This window comes from Calidris pugnax, unplaced genomic scaffold (assembly GCF_001431845.1).
Source record: "Calidris pugnax isolate Ruff unplaced genomic scaffold, ASM143184v1 scaffold418, whole genome shotgun sequence".
In the NCBI taxonomy this organism is placed as follows: domain Eukaryota; kingdom Metazoa; phylum Chordata; class Aves; order Charadriiformes; family Scolopacidae; genus Calidris; species Calidris pugnax.
The window spans coordinates 906,482-928,318 of NW_015091199.1; the positions used below are offsets into that span (position 1 = coordinate 906,482).

The 21,837-nt window shown below is 50.9% G+C and overlaps 1 protein-coding gene across 2 annotated transcripts in view; it reads right to left on the bottom strand.

Moving 5' to 3' along the window:
- Nucleotides 1-4,292: 4,292 nt before the first annotated feature.
- Nucleotides 4,293-21,837, bottom strand: part of PFDN1 (prefoldin subunit 1) — a 33,677-nt gene continuing 16,132 nt past the window's right edge. Inside the window, exon 4 of one of the 2 annotated variants that reach the window (XM_014959675.1) lies at nucleotides 4,293-4,483. In XM_014959675.1, the coding sequence (XP_014815161.1) occupies nucleotides 4,400-4,483 (84 nt within the window). In that variant the 3' untranslated portion in view covers nucleotides 4,293-4,399. Of the gene's footprint in view, nucleotides 4,484-10,148; nucleotides 10,520-21,837 lie in introns of those variants that run through there. The other variant, XM_014959676.1, reaches the window with a different exon arrangement.

Consider the following 21,837-nt stretch of genomic DNA (forward strand, 5'->3'; position numbering starts at 1 on the left):
TCGCTGTCTCTTCTCAGCCTCCTGCATACACTGACTCTGCAGCAGCAATGATGGACTTCGCTTCAAGCTGCTTCACTGCAGAAGTTCCTGCCTCAGCTCCTCTATGGGGTCTGGACCGGGGGCGTCTGGCCCTGCTCTTACCACCATCTGGGGGCTTTTCTGCAGCAGCCTGGTCCATGAGCCCTGACAGCGGCTGGGCTGGGCAGGGGTGGAGCACCTGTGTCCAACACTGCCACCACCTCTCATCCCACACCCAGCAGCTCAGGGCTGGACATGCAGGTCCCCTTCTGGGACCGGGGGCCTCTCCAGCAGCTCCTGGGATGGCTGCCAGAGAGCTGGGGGAAGCGCACGCAGAGCTGCTGCATGTGTGCCAGCAGCTCCTGGGGGTGACTGGTCCCACTGAGGGATTCTGAGCAGCAATCCATCATCCCCCTGCTGTGGGGGGTGTAAACTAATGGATACGAAGAAACAAGGCCGTGGATTAATTTAGTGCTGAGGATTTGTAGCTGAAGCTGTTTAATGGTATGCCTACCTAGAAGGGGAATAAAAAGCTTTCATCTGGAGAAAAGCAGAGAAGCCTGCTGCTAGTTGCTCGGGGGAGGTGGTGCTGATCCCCTGCCCTGCTGATCTCCCCGCCTGGGGTGCAAAACCCACCCTGATAGTCTGAACTGAATTGGCTTTGCCTTGTATTGCCTGAGAATCACTTCAGGGCTTCAAAGGGCGCTGTGCTTGCCCTCCCTTGCTTTGTGTGCACTGCATCCAGCTCCCAGGGCCCTGCCAGTGGGTGCTGGGAGAGGGAAGGGTGGCCTGTGCTGAGTTAAACGAGGGTTGTGCTCGTCTGGACCCTGAGGCTCTGCTCCCATGTGGGCCTGGGGCCGGCGTCCAGGCCTGAGGGAACAACGTAAGGCCAGGGCTTAGCTGCCAACTACATGGCAGGGCCAGGGCTGCCATGCTGCAAGGCTTGATGAGGCCTCACAAGGCACCTCGCTGGGTTCCTCTGTGCATTTTTCTCTGGCAGTTCCCCCTGACCAGATGCCTGTTGCATCCGGCACAGCCCAGACGCTCGGTGCACCTCTGCCTGGGTCTGAGAAGTGCGGTTTGGGGGCTCTGGTCTGGAGTGAGATGATTTGGTTTGGCCTGATGAGGGCGCCTAGAGCCCTCCAGCCCCCTGGCAGGCCGTAGCCTTAAGCTCAGCTCTGCTGCTGGATTCTTCCTGCCCTGGAAATGGTTGTTGTCACCTTCTGGATCACTCTGTCACCTCCCCGGCAGGGCAGCAGCGTGGTCCCTAGCTCACTCCGCCTTGGCAGGGGGTTAAAAGTGGAGGGTTCAGCTGCCCTGCACCCGTGCCCCTGCTTTCCCCTCCCTCCAGCCCCTGGTCCTAATGCAGCAGGCAGCCCACACACACCGCCCCCCCAGCCTTGGCTGCTCCCAGAAATGGCCTCGTCAGTCACAAGATGAGCCCCCAGCCCTGCACAGTCAGCCATGGCCACTCCACCACTGCCCTGGGCAGCCTCTTCCAATGTGTAATAATCCTTTTGGTGAAGAAATGTTTCCCAAGATCCAGCCTAAACCTCCCCTGGTGCAACTTGAGGCTGTTTCCTCTTGTCCCATCGCCTATTCCTTGGGAGAAGAGACTGACACACACACACACCCCCCCCCAGCTACACCCTCCTTTCAGGGAGTTGGAGAGTGCAAAAAGGTCTCCCCTTTTCTCCAGGCTGAACCCCCCCAGCTCCCTCAGCCTCTCCTCACAAGACTTGTGCTCCAGACCCCTCACCAGCTCTGTTGCCCTTCTCTGGACACGCTCCAGCCCCTCAATGTCTTGTCATGAGGGTGCAAAACTGAACTATATTTGAGGTGGGGAGCCTCACCAGTGCCCAGTACAGGGGGACAATCTGGTCAGACTGTTCCTGATACAGGCCAGGATGGTGCTGGTCTCCTTGGCTACCTGGGCACACTGCTGACTCATATTCAGCCTCTGTTGACCAAAAACCCCAGGTCCTTTTTTGCCAGGCAGCTCCACCCACTCTTCCCCCAGCCTGGAGCGTTCATGAAATTGGTGTGCCCCAAGTGCAGGACCCGGCACTTGGCCTTGTTGAACCTCATACCTTTGCCCTCAGCCCAACCATCCAGCCTGTCCAGATCCCTCTGCAGGTCGACACTCCCACCTAACAGCTATGAGCTGACGCACCCTGCCTCAGGACCAAACCTGGGGGGGGGGAGGACGGGGACACCAGGTCCAGGTGTGCCAACCCCCGCTGGGTGCTGCCATGCATGGTAGCTGGCAGAGGCCAGCCAGCACCAGAGCCACAGCTGGGAAGCCAGCAGACACGGGAGCTGGTGGTTGGTTATGGGCTGGAGCAGCTCTGCCCACCCACATAGAGACCCAGAAAGGTCTCCCCTTTTCTCCAGGCTGAACCCCCCCAGCTCCCTCACAAGTTCTCCAGATCCTCTCCTTGGTCTCCAGACCCCTCCCCAGCCCCGGTGCCCTTCTCTGGACACGCTCCAGCCCCTCCATGGCTTTCTTGGAATGATGGGATCCCAGTGCTCCAGCTGGGGCCTCCCCAGGGCAGAGCAGAGGGGCAGGATGACCTCCCTGGAGGTTCTCCACACTCTTCTTGATGCCCCCCAGGATGCCATTGGCCTTCTTGGCCACCAGGGCCCATTGCTGGCTCATGGGCATCCTGAATATTAAGATATACCGAATACTAAGAATACTAAAGAATAACCCAAACCAGCTGCACAGACACAGAATCTCTGTGGGCACAGAGAGCTGCTCCCTCAGCCCAACCATCCAGCCTGTCCAGATCCCTCTGCAGGTCGACACTCCCACCTAACAGCTATGAGCTGACGCACCCTGCCTCAGGACCAAACCTGGGGGGGGGGAGGACGGGGACACCAGGTCCAGGTGTGCCAACCCCCGCTGGGTGCTGCCATGCATGGTAGCTGGCAGAGGCCAGCCAGCACCAGAGCCACAGCTGGGAAGCCAGCAGACACGGGAGCTGGTGGTTGGTTATGGGCTGGAGCAGCTCTGCCCACCCACATAGAGACCCAGCAGGAGGGGAGCCCACGTAATCCCCAGCTGGGTCACTCCAGGGACCACCAGCCCCGCACAGGTCCAGTCACAGCCCAGATGAGCCCATGGACACAATGGCAGGCAGGAACCCCACCCAACGACACAAGGCCCTTATCTGGGGTCTTTCCAAGGGCTGTCCCCAGAGCGCCCACACTGGGTCCCCCGTGTGACCCAGAGCAGATGTCCAGACCACCTTTTGGAATAAGGGAATGATGCCTGGGGTGATTATTGGATTGCGTTATCGGATACAGGGAAAAGCTGTTTGGGATTGCACAGGATTTGCTATGGGATGTTTAGTGGAGGTGATTTTTTAGGAGTAATAAGTGTGTGGAAAATTAGTGAAGTGTGGGGTTGAGAGGACCATTGGGTGTAACCATCTGGGCAGTATGCGCAGCCAGTGCCTGATCAGTGCAGTCTGTCCGAGCTTATTAAATTCCTCTTAAACTCTGTCCTGGGTGAGGACTTCCTATTGAGTGTGCACATGTGCCTGCAGAGTGTGAGTGCACTGGGGGCATCAGCCCATAGCCCCCACGTCCATGGGGCAACAACTGCAGCCAGTGCAGGTGTGTGATCGCTGGCAAAGATTAAGCCAGACCAGCTGGTGAGGAGGTGATGTATCTGGGGTGGCAAAGGGCCAGTCCACAGTGATGGGGGTCGGCAGAGGGACCTGGAAACTCCTGCCCAGCTCCGAGATCCCAAGCAGCTGCTGGCAAGAGAGGAGATGTCCCTGAAAGCTCCATTTCAGAGAAGCACCAAAGCCAGGAGCAGGGGAAGGAGAGGCCGGGCTGGTGCACTGCAGGCATGAAGCACAGGGTGGCACTGGCCTTCCATGAGCTCACAGCTGCGCTGGGGCTCTGCCAGGCCCCTTTAAACAAGGAGGGAACCAGGGCCTGTTGTAGCCGAGACAGAATAAATGACCACCTGTCATGAGCCTGGAGGTGCCTGTGCCGGCTGATGCTGCTCTGCCCGGCCCTTCCCCACTGCAGTGTTGCCAGCCCGGCTCCAGCAGAGCAACACAGCGAGCCCTCCCTGGTGCCCAGGGCCGAGGAACATGCCGGGCCTTCCCAGAGGGTGAGGGCGACAGCTCCTTTGGAGTGAAGCAGGAGTCCCTGAAGGGCCCTCATCCCAGATCGCACCCCATCTCCTTTCTCCACCAAATCCCCACAGGGAGAGCAGGCACCGTGAGACGCCAAGGTGGCAGGCAGTGCAAACAAGCTCAGGCTTTGCAGCAGAGTTTTATTGGAGTTGCCACAGACTGGGGTCGCGCAGGCAGAGCTGCTCCCACCCAGGGGGTGTCACGGGAGGCCAGGGAGAATCACACAGCTACTGCGCCCTCCGCGCCATCAGCATTTCCCGGATGTTATCTTCTGCTTCCTTCACGCTCCGCTCCAGGTATGACTTCTTCTGCTGCAAGGCAGAAAACCCAGAGGAGAGTTAAGGTCCACCTTGGCACTGACAGCACGTGGGGCCAAGAGCTGCCCAGGGCTGAGCTGCAGGCAGCCTCTGAGGGCACGCACCACCCTGTGGGTTTCCCAAAGTGAGGACAGCAGTTACTCATTTCCAGAGGCATCCTGGAAGCATTAATATTTAGCCTGGGCAATGTTTACAGACTTTGAATTTTGTTCCCTCTCCTTGGAGCTGCAGGGGCTGTTGCAACAGCAGAGCTGCAAAAAGAGGGGATTCATTAACCATAGCAAGGAAGGAAAAGGAACTCAGATTCCATAACACTTGGAGCCTAGACAGGAATTCACATGCTGAGGTCTCCTTATGGAGACAACAGCAAAATCCTTTCACACTCGGGTAAAAAAGGCTCTTTTTCCCAGCTGTGCCAGTTTTCTAAACCCAGACACTCCTTTCTATCAGAAATTCCCTGGCATCATCACCAAATACATGTGTTTCCTTAATCATCTTTAATTAGGCTAGGCTTGGCAGGGAAGCAGCCCAAAACTGTGCATCCCAAGATAGGAATTCAGCATGCAGCGTTTTTTTCCTGCTAGTCTGGGTGCTCCTAGGTGACTGGAAAAATCAGCGCTTGGCTCTTTTGATTATTTTCTCAGGGTTTCCAAACAACAGACAACACAACAAACAACAGTCTCTGGTGGATGCCAGGCTGGCAGCAGGCGCTGCTGTGAGTGCAGGCAGCAGGGAGAGCATTGCTCCAAATGCATTTTGGTGTGGGCTGGGTGGGGCCCTGTGGAGGCTTCCCAGAGATGGGCTTGCAGAAGACCATGGGGAGAGCCTTCGGGGACACATGGGGCTCCACAGGTGGGACCTGCTCCATGCTGGTGTGGGGCCTGCTGTCCTCACAAGGTCCTGCTGGGGACGACTGCAGCACAACACTCCCACTACGCCACGGTGGTTACAGCCCCACACGGAGCACAGGGCTGGGGAGCTCCAGAGAGCTCGGTCTCCGGGCCAAGCAAAAAATGGCTTAGCCAATAAAAAAGCGTTGGCAGGATTATTATTAAATTACAGGAGTCTGGGCCTCAGACTAGAGCAATCTGCCGTGGGCTCCACTAATCATCTCCCCGGTCACAGGCAGAGGAGCCCAGTATGGTATGCATACCCTCCAAAACCCACCAAAAACCAAGGACAGCTAAAGGGGGAGAGCCAAGGGCCTCAGCACTGCTCAGCCACACTGGGGGGCTGGATGAAAGGCTAAAAACACATGCTGCTCTGGGATGCTCCCTCAGCTGCCAGCTGGCTGGAGCAGAGCAGCACCCATGGGTTCAAGCTGCAGCAAAAGCACCCTCCTGCTACTGGGAGCAGATTGGGGGACTTGTGTGTGCACCCACATGTGTGGACGTGACCACTGCCAGCTGGTGACAGGCAAGAACTGAAAAGTTGATGCTCTCCTGACAGCCTCCCCCTGACTCCTGCAAGCCCATGGGGAGCTGGGGCCCGTAACGCTGAAGGAAAATCCATTAGCACATTGGACAGCCCTGCTGCCATCCCTCCCCATGTGTCCCCTTGCAGTAGACCTGCAGTGACACTTCTGTGCACTCAGCTGAAATGCCCACGCCATGAGGACAGCTCTTCCAGACCAATTTCTAAATACCGAAGGGCTTTTATTTAAACAGCAAAGGATGCTAGCGACAGCTAGGGCCATGGCAAAAGGCTCCTTGTCCCTCTCACGTGGTCCCCAGGCACATGGCATCCTTCTCACTTACAAGAGCTGCTTTTCAGGAAACTGCTGGGAGAGGAGGCACAGCACAGGTTCCTCCTGCCAACGACTCACAAGTAGGACTTCTGCCACTGCCGCACCATTCTCATGCTGCCCAGATAGATGTTGAGAGATTTCACATCTAAGGAACTGAATCTGAAAGTTGTGAGGGGAGACAGGTCCCAGAAAACCTCCATGGGTCTGAGCTCCACCTCACTCTGCTCACTGCAGGAGAGTGCCATCAGCAGAGCTGACTTCTATGCATTCATTTATTACTAAAACATTTTTTAATTCAATTAAACTACCCTATGAAACAGTTCTGGCTTTCTGTCCTCTCCCCACCCCCTTCTGCCCACCAGGCAGCAAGAGGCATTTCCAGAGAGCAGGAGGGGGACGGCAAGGGGGGAGCCAGGCAGCCCTGTGCCGCACACAGACACCTCCAGACGCAGCCAGGAGCAGGCAGGCTGCAAACCACAGCTCTGCTCTCCGGACGCAGGGGGATTTCAAATGTCTCTGTTCAGAAGCCATGCTGACAACCATTTGCGGTCCACTTCCCCGAGGATGAGGGACCCTGAGCACTAAGGTGGCCTGATGCAGCACAGGAGCAATCATGTGGCCAACGTGGATCCATGGTGCCCACTCCTGCGCAGCAGCATGCTCTGCCCTCCCCGGGGGAGCAGGGGTGCTGGAGCTGCACAGCTCAGGGCAAAGGGACGTGGTTTAGTGCCATTTCTTTACTTAAGCATGACCTGCAGTCCCAGGCAGGGGAGCATTCAGGGAATTTGTATTTCTGTCAATCACTCTCCTAGATCATGTAGTTTCTGGGGTAAGAGGATCTAGGCTGGTCCTGAGGCTTTTACTCCTTCCTCCCAAAAATAGCCCCCAGCAAGCCTCCTCTCTGGGCTCAAGCAGCAGCCCTTGAGCGTCAAGAGAGACCTTGCACTAGCAGCCGGGGGGCTGCAAACTTCCCCAGCTCTCCTGCAGGCCAGCAGCATGGAGGCAGCATGGCAGCTGGCTCCCACCCGACTAACAGCCCCAATCAAGGGGGGGTGAGAAGCAGGTGGTCTCTGAATTTTCCAAGACATATGGCAGAAGTGAGGTGTTCCTTCCCAAGGAGCTGGGGCCTGGTTTCTGCTTTGGTAATCACAGGAGAAAGAGCAGGAGCTTGCGTGCAAACCCCTCTCACCATGATTACTGGGGTCTAGACAGGAAACTCGGTCTCCGACTGCTGTGCCTTTGCAGGGAGGAGCACTGTGAGCAGCCAGCTGACACACACACACTCCGCCTGCTCACACCAGCTGCCCAGAGCCTGTCTGGCAATGCAGCTCCTAACTCACTCGGAAGGCTGTGCCGGTCCAGCCAGCTCTGCCAGGCTGGTGGTACCTGCTCCCGTGGGAGGAACACTGCCCAGGCCTCCCAAACCCCACCTCCTGCTTCCCTGAACTCACAGGCTTTCATTTGCACTTGGTGGTGACTTGCAGCCCAGTTAACCCCATATCCTCTGACCCCGCATTTCGGGCCAGCCTGTGCCTGCTCGGTTTTGGCTCACCACCCGATTAGCTGCAGAGATTTCCTACGAAGGTGTGTTTACTGCTCTCGGCTGCCTGTGCCAAGGCAAGCACAGCTAGCAGCAAATCTCCAGTGTCTCTGGTCAGACAAGGTAATTACCCCAAACAGCAGTAGATAGCACTGCCTGAGTCACGGAGTCTCAGGGTAGGTCCAAGAGAGAAAACTGGATTTAGGAAGGCAATGGGGTGACTCATGCCACTCAGCTCCCAGAAAAGCCCAAACTCACGGCTTACAAACAGGGCCACACTCTGCAGCGAGGCCAGGCAGTACCATGAGGTGCTGGCATCTCCCCAGCAGTTACCCAAGACCATGGCATGGCTGGGATGGAGGAAACATAGAGAGCAGAGCAGGAAGAAGCTGGTTTGTCAGCCAGTGTCTCTGGCTGCAGTGAGGGCCAGTTCCTCCTCCTGGTTCATGATTGCCACATCCACTTGCTAGAGATTTATTTACCACACTGCAAAATACACTTTTTGAGTGTTACTGAAATTTACTTAAGAGGCATAGCTTCTGAATGCCCACTCGGCCAGGGCAGCGAGTGCACCCTTCCGCTGCCTCTGGGGCTTTTGGGGGTTTCAGAAATGTCGCTTTGTTTCCAAGACCCACGCACAGTAACTCCCACGGAGGGAGGAATGATCTGAGGTTGCAGGTCCCATCAACATGCAAGACGCCTCTCCACCGCAGCAGAGGCCACCTTAAAGGAAGCAAGATTTGCAGCTGCAGCTTTCCAGGCAGGCAGCACACTTCACATGCACTCCAAAATCCAGCTCGCTACCACTGCTCCAGCACAGGACAAGTTCTTGTCCTCACTTGTTCCCATCACAGACCACCCACCAGTTCTTATCAAAACTCTCATTTGCAGTGACAGTCCCTCAATCCCCTCCTGCCCCACTCTGTCCCCGCACAGAAAGGGCACTGCCACCTGCACTGGGACACAAGACCAAGACAGAGCTACCATGACAGGAGAGCAAGGTCTGGGACATGTGCAAAACAGCAGCAGATGCCCTTAAAAAGCCAGTGCAGCCAATGCCTCCCAGCCTGTAGTTTCACAATTCCTTTAAACTAATCCTGCTGCCAACAACAATCGCTGTCCCCAGCCAGGAAGGGCTGCAGCACTTGGGAGCAAGACAAACCACAGCTTCAATGATCCGTCTGAAAACTAGTCCAAAAGGAAATGTTCTCATCTAAATCTGCTTTCTGGAAGTAGGTTTGCCATGCTAATGGCTGCCCAGCACTGAGACAGAGGGCAAGAAGACATTCCCAAGAACTCTCCTTTGAGGAGCAGAGCCAACCCCACCAGCTGGACCTAGCAGCACCTACGGGGAACTCTGAGGCTTTCCTGCACCTGACCACAGATGGTGCCACCAAGCCTGGCCCTTCGTCTCCCCTCCCAAATCCCAGGAGTCTTCCCCACTTCCAAGCCTTCCTGTAGCCTTCCTAAATCAGGTGTGTGGAACAAGGGGCTACATGTGTGGGGTTTCAGTTCTGATACACAGAGTGAAAGCACCGTGATCAGAGATGCAGCCAAAACCAGGACTGGCTGCTCAGGCAGCCCCATCCAACAGGCAACACACTCTGCTCTTCTGGGAAGCCATCCTAGGAGAAAGGACAGCTGTGCAGCCACAGCCAGGCAGGGAAGACACCACTGACCCCAGCCTCAAGCAGAACCCCGTGACCCCAGCAAGGACCGGGGGTTGCGATGCTGCCACCAACATGCTCCGCTCTCAGGCAGCGCCAGACAGCTGCAGGCAATGGCTGCGGGCAGCTGCCGCCAGCCCTGCTGCCTCTTCGCTCAACTGCGCAGCAAACACAAGCTCTTGGAAGCGCCAGCTTAACCAGCTCCAGCCAGAGGCTACATACGGCAGCACCCACAAGCCACCCCTCACTCTGCTCACTTCTTGTTGACACGCGCTGGAGCAGTGAGCCTGTGTCCTGGCGCTGGTACTTTGGGGAAGAGCAGTGCCATTAACACTTGTCCCTGCCATTATCCCAACCGCAGCTCTCCCCTGCACTTCTCTCCCTGTCCCAGGCAACACTTGCTCCCTGACCAGCTCTGCGCTGTTTGCTGTTGGCAGTAGCTGTGGAAATACTAGATTTAATGCAAATACAATTACAGTTCATATCCTGAAGAAGAAAAGGAGTTGCGGTTAACAGAGGTGGCCCGTGGCCTTTTGACACAGTGGGAAATCACCTCCTGCTCGAGCCTCCCACCTCCATTCCCATTGCATCACGCTGCCAGCGCCTCACCGCAGAGGCACTATGACGCACATAGACCTTACATTCCTGACAGATTAAAGAGCCAGTATCCACAGATTCCACAGCAAGAGAAAACTATTAATCAGCTCCTTTCGGACAGGCTTTTAATGATCAAAGCAACATATTTCTCCCAGCACTGCAATTCAGATGCCTCTGCCTTTAGAGAGAGCCAGTGGCCAGACCCACGTGTCTGTGGAGCCTTGTCTGGCGCTGGTAGTTGAGCACAGCATTTCACAGCCTGCACGTTCAGCTCCAAAAGCCAAACCAGCACTTCTGCTCTCAGCAGGAAACCAGTGCACAGCAGCCACGCTTTATTCATGCTGTATTATGCCTCGCGCCCACAGGTGAGTCTTCTGTTTCAAGTAGCGGTTTCTCATTCAACATCTACTTCTTTGGCTCTTCAAATTCCACTTCTCTCTCTTCACCTCAGCAAGAGAAAAGGAGCTTCAAACTCTGACCTGCAAACATAAATATGCTTAAACCCAAACAAAAATGTTTCCATGGAAATTTAAGGATCTGGCATTGGAATGCACCTTCTCATTTCAGCCTTTTCTTTAATTTGTTTTTTAAACTGTTATTCTACAAACTTGTTTTACATCCAACTTGTGAGGATGAAGCAAGCCAGCAGGTTCCTTCCCAAAGGACACCTCCCTCCCCACAGCTCCCAGCATGCTAGGTCACCAGCTGCCAGATGCTGGCAACCCACTCTCATGCTTAGAAGGCTTTTGTTGAGGAATGTTGCAGTCTTCAGGCATGATGCAGTGCCTCAAATGGGAGCCCTGATACAACTCATCTTGTGACACCGTCTCAATAAACCTGATAGCCGAGAGTTTCTGTATCTCCCAAAGTTAACCCAGGTCATTTTTGGCATTCCTCGAGGGCTCTATGTGTGCACTATTTGGGAAAGTGATCAGCAGATCCCGAGATAGAGCTGGGAGCACAAGCCTGTCTGGGGAATGATCTTCCCCAAGAGGAAAGCAAGCTGTGCTGCCCACACGCTAGGGACCAGGTGGCAGCGGCAGCATGAACTGCCCTCACTCTTGAGGCCACCGCTGCCATCAGGGTGGCTGGAATTGTCCAAGCCCCCCTTGCCAGAGAACAGCACAGCCAACTGTCATTGCACACACCACAGACAAGGCAAACATTTGGGTCAGCCTGAGATCACAGAAGATGATGTGCCCAGAACATGCACTCTGTTCAACGACATGTTGATGGATGTTTGGTGGATGAGAAGCTCGACATGAGCTGGCAGTGCATGGTGGCAGCCCAGAAAGCCAACCACATTCTGGGCTGCATCAAAAGAAGTGGGGCAGCAGGTCAAGGGAGGTGATTCTGCCCCTCTACTTGCTCTTATGACAGCCCATCGGAGTACTGTGTCCAGCTTTGGAGTCCTCAACACAGGAAGGATACGGACCTACTGAAACAGGTCCAGAGGAGGGCCACGAAAACGATCAGAGGGATGGAGCACCTCTCCTATGAAGACAGGCTGAGAGAGTTAGGCGGTTGAGCCTGAAGAAGAAAAGGCTCCGGGGAGATCTTACAGCAGCCTTCCAGTACCTGAAGGGAGCCAACAGGAGAGACAGGGAGTGACTCTTTATCAAGGACTGGAGTGATAGGATGAGGGGTATGGTTTTAAATGGAAAGAGGGGAGATTTAGATGAGATATCAGGAAGAAATTCTTTACTCTGAGAGTGGTGAGACACTGGCCCAGGTCGCCCAGAGAAGTTGTGGATGCCCCATCCATGGAAGTGTTCAAGACCAGGCTGGATGAGGCTTTGAACAATCTGGTTTGGTGGGAGGTGTCCCTGTCCCTGCCCAGAGCAGGGGGTTGGAACTCTATGATCTTTAAGGTCCCTTCCAACTCTAAATGCTCTATGACTTCACTTGGAACCCATAAACAGGAAAGAGGTGGACCTGCTGAACAGCACCCAGCTGCTTCTGCTTCAGAAGAAATTGAAATAGTGGGCACCGGTGATGGGGCGTGGTGGGTCTGCAGGCAGTCCTACACCCTGATGGGTCCACCCAGCACTGGTCATCACCCAGTTCAACACTGTGGCACATGTACACATTTGTAATTACCATGGTACAGCAACCACCAAATATTTAGATGTACTTCAAGACTTTCCAAGCAGAGTTGTTGCTTTCAGGAAGTTGCACAGAGTTTGCTCAAGAGTGAGTTAACTGCAATAGGAAAGGAGCGCAGCTGGTTTCTGATGACAGCTGCTGACAGAAGCACGACGATACCTAAGAGGAGAAATGATGATTCAGATCCTTGGGTTTTCCTTTAGGCCTTCTTTCCAGAAGGCATCAGGGACCCTCAGTCACTTCAAAACCATCTGGATTAGACTGAAGAAAAGAAGACATCAATAATACAAGTGGACCTGCCAACTCAGGAGGATCTTTAGAAGCACCTGCCTAAAAAACTGCTGGTGCAAATCCACCTTCATCTTGTATTGATCCTACCTATAGCACAACCAGCAGGGCTTCCCCCATTGTTACCATAGCGCCTTGAAACCCTGAGAAACATATTCTGAAAAAGCTGATTTGGAAAAGCACCCACTGCTTCCCACACTTGGTACTAGGGAGGCCACCTTCAAGGGAAGGGGGAACAACACAATAGGAAAGAAAACCTGCTTGCAGAGCAGCCTTTCTTTCCCCAGATCCCAGCCTGGCTGGTAGGACACTGCACGTACCAGTTGTCCCAGCCACAGGACAGCATTTTCAGTGGAGGTGGAGGCAAATTGCTCTCTGTGACCAGGAAATGATGGATTATTCCAGTGAAGTCCTGCACCCCAGCCTGATGTTAACTACAACAAAAGCCAGACAACTGGGAACCTTTCAGTAGGTGGCAGCAGAAATTTATAATCAACACAAAGGATTGCTTTAGGGACATCCCTTCTTGGCAAAATTACTCATTTAGAGCAGTTTTTAGAAGCACATTGCTTCAGGTCAGATACTGTACCCTAACCAGACTTGCGCCAGCAGAGTCAGGTCAAACAAAGAAAGGGACCCTGACAAGCTTGAGAGGTGGGCCCATATGTACCTCAGGAAGCTCAATGCAGCCGAGTGCAAGGTCCTGCACATGGGTCATGGCAACCCCAAACACAAATACAGACTGGGCAGGGAACAGACGGAGAGCAGCCCTAAGTAGAAGGACTGTGGTGTGTTGATGGATGAGACGATCAACACACCCTGGCAACGTGCACCTGCAGCCCAGAAAGCCCCCCAAATCCTGAGGTGCATCCCCAGCAGCATGGCCAGCAGGGTAAGGTAGATTCAGCCCCTCTGCTCTGGGGAGACCCCCCTGCAGTGCTGCCTCCAGCTCTGGGGTCACCAACATCAGAAGGACATGAAGCTGTTGGACTGGGGCCAGAGGAGGCCCAGAAGATGCTGAGAGGGCTGGTGCCCCTCTGCTGAGAAGACAGGCTGAGACAGTTGGGGGTGTTCAGCCTGGAGAAGAGAAGGCTCCAGGGAGACCTCAGAGCCCCTTCCAGTCCCTAAAGGGGCTCCAGGGGGGGGGGGGGGGAAGGGGATGACTCTTAATCAAGGAGTGGAGCAATAGGACAAGGCGGAACAGTTTTAAACTGAAAGAGGGTACATTTATATTAGGTATTAGGAGAAATTCTTTACTCTGAGTGTGGTGAAACCCTGGCCCAGACTGCCCAGAGAAGCTGTGGCTGCCCCGTCCCTGGAGGTGTCCAAGGCCAGGTTGGAGGGGGCTTTGAGCAACCTGGTCTGGTGGGAGGTGTCCATGCCCAGGGCAGGTGGGTTGGAACTAGATAATTTTTAAGGTCCCTTTCAACACCAACCAATCTATGATTCTATGATAACTTGGGAAAGGGAAACTCACCCAGATTCTGAGAATCCCCATGTTTTGCTGTGGCGGAAGTGTCCCTCACTAAACCACCTCTTGCAAAATGTGGTAAATTCCCTAATTCAGTACCTTGGTTTCTATGGTCCTGCAGAGCCAGTATGGCTCATCAGAATACCTCCTAGCAATATCACTTTTGCAAAATCATACCACACCTTTCAACTCTTGCAGTCCTAGCGAAACAAGGCCATTTTAAAAGAAAAATTACTTCCATAAATTTCAAAGACTCAACAAATCAGCAAGACAAAGATGACAAACTCCCATCTAACCAGCATCACCCCCTAATTCAGACACCCTTGAACTCAGCTGCCTCACAGGCAGAAAGTAGCACGTCCCCCCTAGGAATGCACTTCCAGACAGAGGAGAGGAGCGAGCAGGGCAGCAGTGCGAGCAGGAAGTCGTGACGGCCTCCTCGCATACCTGGCGAGCAAGGTGTGGCTGGCTTTACAAAGCTGACTCAGGGCTGGGTCAGATCTCCTACACGCAGGAGCACGCTTTCCAAATAATTGTTTCCTGTTCTCCCCAGACAAGATGAAGGAGATGGGGGCCGGATGGAGGTTTATCGGGCATAGATAATCCCCCTCCCCAGAGCTGCTGGGTATAAAGGACAGCAAGGAGTGACTGCATGGGTCTGGTGACTAAGGCAAGGACAGCAGCTCCGGTTTTGTGACTAACTATTACTCATGCAAGGAGGAATTTGGAGAGGGACCCGCATCCAGCTCAGCTCATTGCTTTGGATACTTCTGCAGCCATAAGCACAAAGGAGAGCTTTGACAATGAATCAGACCCTGGTTTAAAATGACAAAGACAGACTTATCTACCAACTTTGTGTTAAAATGATTTCAGTGTAACCATAAAAGCAGCTTAATGCTAATCAGAGGAAACAAGCAATGTTTTCAGACCCAGATGACTAAACGTAGGCTCCTGAACGGACAAAACCACTTAGACACAGCAGCAGAAGTGTTTTTTTATTAATACATTTCACTTTCCCCCAAATTACAAAGGAATGTGAGCATACTGGCAAAGTTTGCTTGAAAAGCTTTTTCCATTAGGTGGTATTTTGTGGTTTTTTTTGTTTGTTGGTTTGGTTTTTTTGCGGGTTTTTTTGTTTTTTTTTTTTAATCAGAGCAAATTAAAAAAAAATCTTAAAACAATTTCAGGGATACATTTCTTTTGAAAGCATCTCTATAGCTAGCTTCTAAAGGATTTAAAAGGAAGCAATCAACACCCATGTTAGTTATTCTCCTGCTTTTAAAATCCACAGTTATCCACTTAAAAATAAAGGTAGGACCAGTGAAAAATAAAAGAGTCATCAAATTCCAGTTCTCCCTTCAATGAAGCCTTTGACCTCTCAGCTAGTTTGTGTGCTTACTTTGCAGTTTGCAGTGCAGGGAAGACTAACAAAGAATTACTAATTAAGCAGTTGCTTGCAAAAATCTGAAAGTTTGAAAACTTGTTGCGGTGAACAACTGCTCCAAATGAAAGATCCAGCCTTGCAAATGCTTACCCATACCCATGTGATGTTATAAATACACAACATTCAACCAAAACCAGCATCATCCACAATCATTCCTCACAAAAACATGGTGAGACATTAAAGTTTTTATAAGCTTTATAAGTTTTTATCCCAGGTCTAAACCAGTGGAATACCCTTTAGAGAGCCGGGAATCCCCTCTTAAATGTGATTATTTCTTCTTCCTATGACTCTAAGATTACAACGTCATGTTTTGCAACCAGTGATTTGTGCACTACACAGGACAAGCTTCTTACGCAATTTTCAAAGCGGAACATTCTTATTTTATCTTTATCTAACAAATCCAAAGGAATCAGAACCAGTATTTTTAAAAAATACACCTCCTTTCTTATGATTACTAAAGAATATCTGTGCCCTTTTAAAGGGGCTAGCTGCACACAATCAACTTTCATCTATCTAGGACCAGAGGTGATCTGATTCCAATAAAAAGAGAGCATAAAATACACATTAAGTTAGGCAGTAAGAATACAAAGCTTTTGCTATCCTCACTTTTGACAAATGATAATTAGACTGAGAGGCTTTAAACAAAGAAATAAGTTAAATCAATGATTCATCACCGCCTTGAAAGCAAGGAATAAGGCCTATTATTTAGGAGTTATTTATTTTATCAGCAGAGTCAGTTTAGGGGACAGAAAGAATTACAGCAGCATTAGCTATGCTAGAGTTCTTCCAGTTTTTACCTTAAATTTTTGTGCCCCTAGTCCAATGTCAGAGGGCTTCTCCATAAAGAAGGCCTGCTCCGGGGCTCTTCTCCCCAGCTCTGGGGCCACCAACACTAGAAGGACATGGACCTGTTGAAGCGGGGCCAGAGGAGACCACGGAGATGCTGGGAGGGCTGGAGCCCCTCTGCTGGGATGGGTGGCTGAGAGTTGGGGGGGTTCAGCCTGGAGAAGAGAAGGCTCCAGGGAGACCTTAGAGCCCCTTCCAGTCCCTAAAGGGGCTCCAGGAAAGCTGGGGGGGACTCTGGATCAGGGAGAGGAGCGATAAGACCAGATGAAAGGGTTTGACACTGAAAGAGGGGAGATTGAGATGAGATGTGGGGAAGAACTTCTTTACTGTGAGTGGGGTGAGACCCTGGCCCACATTACCCAGAGAAGCTGTGGCTGCCCCATCCCTGGAGGGGTTCAAGGCCAGGCTGGGTGGGGCTTTGAGCAACCTGGTCTGGTGGGAGGTGTCCCTGCCCAGGGCAGGGGGTTGGAACTCTATGTTCTTCAAGGCCCCTTCCAACCCAAAGCATTCTATGACTATGATAAAGAGTGGTTCTGTCCTAATAGAGTTAGCTCTACGTCCATTGCACTCTCAACCTTCTTACCATTTTGTTATTTTAAAGCCTATTTTTCTCATTGCTCAAAGTATTTTTTATTTCAAAAATCAGGAATGAGGATGCAGATTCTACTCCCTGTAAGACAGCTAGACCTATAGGAAAAAAAAAGTAGCTTTAGCTACTCCCTTCTTCAAAACAAGTGTCTCTGTGGAGGGCAGAGTGATGCTGACAGCCATGCAGGCTGTGTTCTGCTCTCCTATGGGAGTGCCTGAGGATGTTCCCCAGCTGACAGGAAGGTTAGGCAGGCACCTGGATCACGCGTGTCCTCAAAAAGCAAGCTAAGCCTTCAGCTTTGCAGCCTGAAAAGCAGGAGCAAGCCTTCAGTGAAGGCACAGCCTCAGGCTCAGATGACAAGCCAACAGAGTCAAGATAAAAGACATTTCCCAGAAACGTCACCACGTCCAAATGTTCGTACCCAGAAAGATCTGCTCAGACACCTGCAGCTGCCTCAGACACCCAAAGCCATGCAAGATGAAGGCTATTGCCTGAGCTGGTCCTCACAAGGGGCCTAATGAGACTCTGAAGCTCACTTCCACACCAATCTCCATAATTTGTGGAGCTCCCACAGCTTCCTCCTAAAAGGTCCACACAAGCCCAAATGTTAAACCTACAAGAGGAGAAGAGATATAACCACTTTGAATTCCACTGTAAGGCTGGGAGGGGAGAAGGAGAAACATATAGAAAAAAAAAAAAAAAAAAAAAACCCAAAACCAAAAAGCCAACCAACCCCACAACACACCACCTGCTTCCAGGACAAGCAAATTAAGAAAATAAAAATCAGTCTACTCCTCAGCAATGTCCCAAACCTCCAAATGATCTGTGCCAGGGGAGTTTTGTACATGCTTACGAATCATGCTTGCAGCCAAGCCCCCAGGTTACGTGGATGGTGGTTCTGGCTTGGCTCCTCTACCAGTAACAGCAACGGAAGCACACCAGCCTTCCCTAGAGCAGAGCAGGCCATAAAGCCAACAGGGCTGAAAAAACAGAGAGGTACTGACCTAGACTGTGCACACACTTAGAATGACTTAAAACCATGTCCTCGGTACATGCATGTATGCCAGCAGTGGAACAAGAGAACAACACACTCATCCAAAGTAAAATCTGCTCCAGGCTAAAGCACAGAGGGCTATTCTTGAGGCTTCCCCTCTCCAAAGCAAACAGGAGCATTCCTTATTTTCCCTTGTGTATTTAAAAAGCCCACCACACATTCCTGGGCACTGGCTTATCCTGAGGCAACCATGGAATAAGAGCTTCTATGCTGTAAATCCCAGGCAGAAATTCATCTAACTTGGGAACAGCTTAACAATTGCTACCTCTGATGGTCGCTTAGTGGTCTGCAAAGTACACCACAAATCTCAAGAGACTTGTTTTCAATCATTAAAGCCACCCTCAGAATCGCGCTCCACAATGACGGTTTGAGCATAAAAACCGAAGGGCATCCAGAGAGCTGCTGCTGGAGCACATCAGAGGCATGTGGCCACACTGAGCAGGTCCATCCAAGCCATACCGGCTCAGAGAACATCAACTCCCAGGCTCTGGCACTCCTCCCCAGCCACACCTCACTGGCTTAAATCTTTGTTCCCACAGGGTATGAAAACACGGTTGTGGCAACCATCAGAGACGCCCTGGTCGACTCATTGAGAAGGGGGGCACCACCAGTACGCCTGAGGGCTGCAGCAAAGCCATTTTAAAACTCCTATAGAAAGAAGATTAGAGAAATGGAAGCTGCAGCACAAGCAAGTTTGCTTCCAGGCAGCACTAGGGAAGAAGTCTGTTGTTAACCCCTGACAGCTGGTCACCATGAGGCATTGCAATGCAGTTACTTTTAAACTTTGCCAGGAAGGAGCCCTGCAACAGCATCTAAGCCTTTAAACACAGAACACAGTGGTGTTTGAGAGCAGGGTGTTCATTTCTCCACCACGAATGAGATCAAAGAAGTTTTCTGTGTGGGACAAGGCAGTTGGACATGGCATTTAAGGATCACATAAAGAATTTCTGAATTAGAAATCAAGTACTTCGGTATAGCTTTCCCAATTGTATTTTCTACTCCAGGCAGACAGAAAAGAAAACAACCAACCCTTTATCTCCACAAAGGTAAACTTTCAGTCTCCCATACATGTGTGAAAGAACTGCCCGGGAAGCACGCACATAAGTGTTGTGATCAGAGTTTAAAACCAAAATCCAACTCAACCAGAAAGCTGCAGGTTGCTTTTGCCCTTTTCACGAAGGAGCTAAATTCAGTGGCACACAGAGCTGCCCAGCAGAGCCTCCCCCTTATTTGTTATTTTTAGCAATTTAGTCTGACAACGCCTGACAACTAAACATGCTGAATATAGCAGGAGAGAAGGGGACTATCAGATATTATCAGAGAAAACACAGTGATAACCACTTTCTCCACCCCTAACGAAGAACCAATTTTCCATGTCTTTGTAACATCACAGAGTTTGTTCTTTTTAAAATGCCACATTTAAAAACAGAATCCATCTAGCCCTATAATGGAAACGGATAACATTTCCTGAAACAAAGCATTGTTCCACCCCTTACATATCACGTTTCCTTAAAAACAAAGGAAGAAAAACATTACTTGGTTTTTCTCCTAATACTGCACAAACATTACTGAGCTAAAAAGAGTCTGTGCTCATCCCTTTAGAATGCTTTCAAAATAGATTTAGCACATACCCCTCGTACCGTGAAACACAACAAGAATTTGATAATATCAGGACTGGAAAAATCCAATGGCTACTGCTAAGCAGGACACTTCCCATGCCAAAGTAAGTCTATGCCATCACTCTGCAAGATTCAAGCAGGTTTTGTAAGCCTCACTGGCACAGCCTGGGAACAGGCATGTGCGTTTTGCCAGCAAACCTGGGCAGTCTATTTGGATTCCAAAGTGTATATATATAAAGTAGTGAAGTTAAGAATGCTACATATATATATTCACATTCATACCTTAGCTTTAACAACAAGGGCAAAGCTACCCTGCTTTTTCTGCAGAGTAGCTGACAGACTATTTGCCCCCTCGTACACATCCATACCCCTTTGGTGTTTGCAGAACACAGTTCCTCTAAGTACAGCCAATGCTTATTCCAGCCAAGCCTTATTCTCACAGCCCTGAACAAAGACAGGTCTGGTTCTCCTTGATGCTTTGCCATGCAATGACAGCAGGGAGGACCAAACTATCAATTTTGTGATGCTGCCTTGAAAAAGGCAATGCACTGCTTCAACAGCAGAGGAACCCAAGAGAGGGGAGTAAGGGAAAGGGAATAGTTGCAATCATGCATTGGAGTGGAGACTATCAGAGAAGGGAGAAAAGAAGCTTTCAAACCAGACGCAAAACCCCTCACTGTTTTCAAAGTTCACTCTGACAGCTGTGAATGTCAGGAAACCCAGTTCACATCTCTGAAGCAGGTTGAAGCCTATGCTTTCACCAATAGTCAGCCCTCAGGAGCTTTCCTTGCTATGTAGCTGGATGGATTTACAGAAGAGTCCAGCAGTGAACCCAGCCCTCTGTGCTGTGCTTCTCTGCAAACAGCACCAAGCTAGCAGCCACAGCATTTCTCAAATTTAGGCTTGTATCAAAAACACACATTTGACAATATCTTAGCAATAGCACCATAGTAGCAAGGCATCATTGTCTCAAGCTCAGCGCTACATGAGCAACCAGGTAAGACACACTGTATGGATACTGGAAGATTACTCTGACCAGCTTGAGTAAACTATGCTAAATGAGAAGAGTGATTAAGTAATGAGGTAGTTAACACTGTAAAATATAAACCTGGGCTTTAAAATCCTTCCAGTTTTAATAATGGATGGAGGGGAGTTTTAACCTATCTTGATTTGATATTCATTTTAAAATGATGCAGTGGAAGCACAAGGTCACAAAGGTTCACATTCTTTCCTGCTTCTATCACAGCTTGTTTTCAGGAGAGCAAAATCCCCTACTCCTGGGGTAAGTACTCTCTGACTTGGAGTCAGGTATTTCCCCTGAAACCTCAGTTTTCAGCAGTTAGTCTAAGAGCTTGTCCTCATCCATGGGGAATCCCAAGCCTAAGGAAAATCCTTCTCACAAAACTGCCATCCAGCTGGAAGCAGATTAGTTAAAAGATGGACTCAAATGTTCACTTAAACTGTTGAAAGTTTTGGCAATCTGAGCCCTACTATCCATGGTTAAAAAGAAAAACCAACCCATGTAGCAACCACTTTTTCACTCCTACTACCTTTTGAGACTGTCACTATTGCTGTGACTTCAATTCAGTGGCCATAACCAGAGAATGTTCTTGGAGAACAGAGAGCTACAAAGCAGAAAAACACATCAGTGAAGCAGCCAACTCTAAGGCTTTGTGCAAGAACAGTTCTAATTTTGGGGAATTCCATCCATTCTGCTGAACTCAGCAACTGGAAAGTTTAGGAGGTAAGATCATTCCCCACCAGGAAGAGGAAGAAACCGAGATGCACAGCTGAAGGGCACAGGAGCTAAAAAGCTGACCACAGCCCAGTGGACCTGGAGTAAAGGACCTGACAGGCAGTTTGTAACAGAGGCTGTCAGCCACACCGCAGTCATGCCACTATGAAGCTCTCCAACCCCAGTCGCAGGGCTTTGTGCAAAGCCACTGGCATCTGGGATGGCTCCATTATAACCAAGATACAATCACTTTTATCACGTAACAATATAAATAACTGTGCCTTGTCTGCATTAACACCACCTTAAATATACAGCCTATCTATGGAGCACTTGCTTTCCCTGTGCAGAAAAAGTTCTCATGGCCAGAAACAGAAAACCCCTTAGCGCCTGGAGCGATTTCTCCAGATAACACAACATATGGTGATGTACTCGACCTATAGCTCCCAAGGAAAGCTGAATTTTAAGAGGGAATTAAAAAAATACAAATTCTACTTCTGCTTTAATGTAAGTAGGAGACCATGGAGACAGAACTGCACAGGTTTAGAGACGGTTTGAGCAAGGACTTCCTATTCCTGCTTGTCCCTACTTAGTCTCCACCCTCACTTTCTCCAAAACACTAACAGATGAGATAAGCAGCTTGACAAA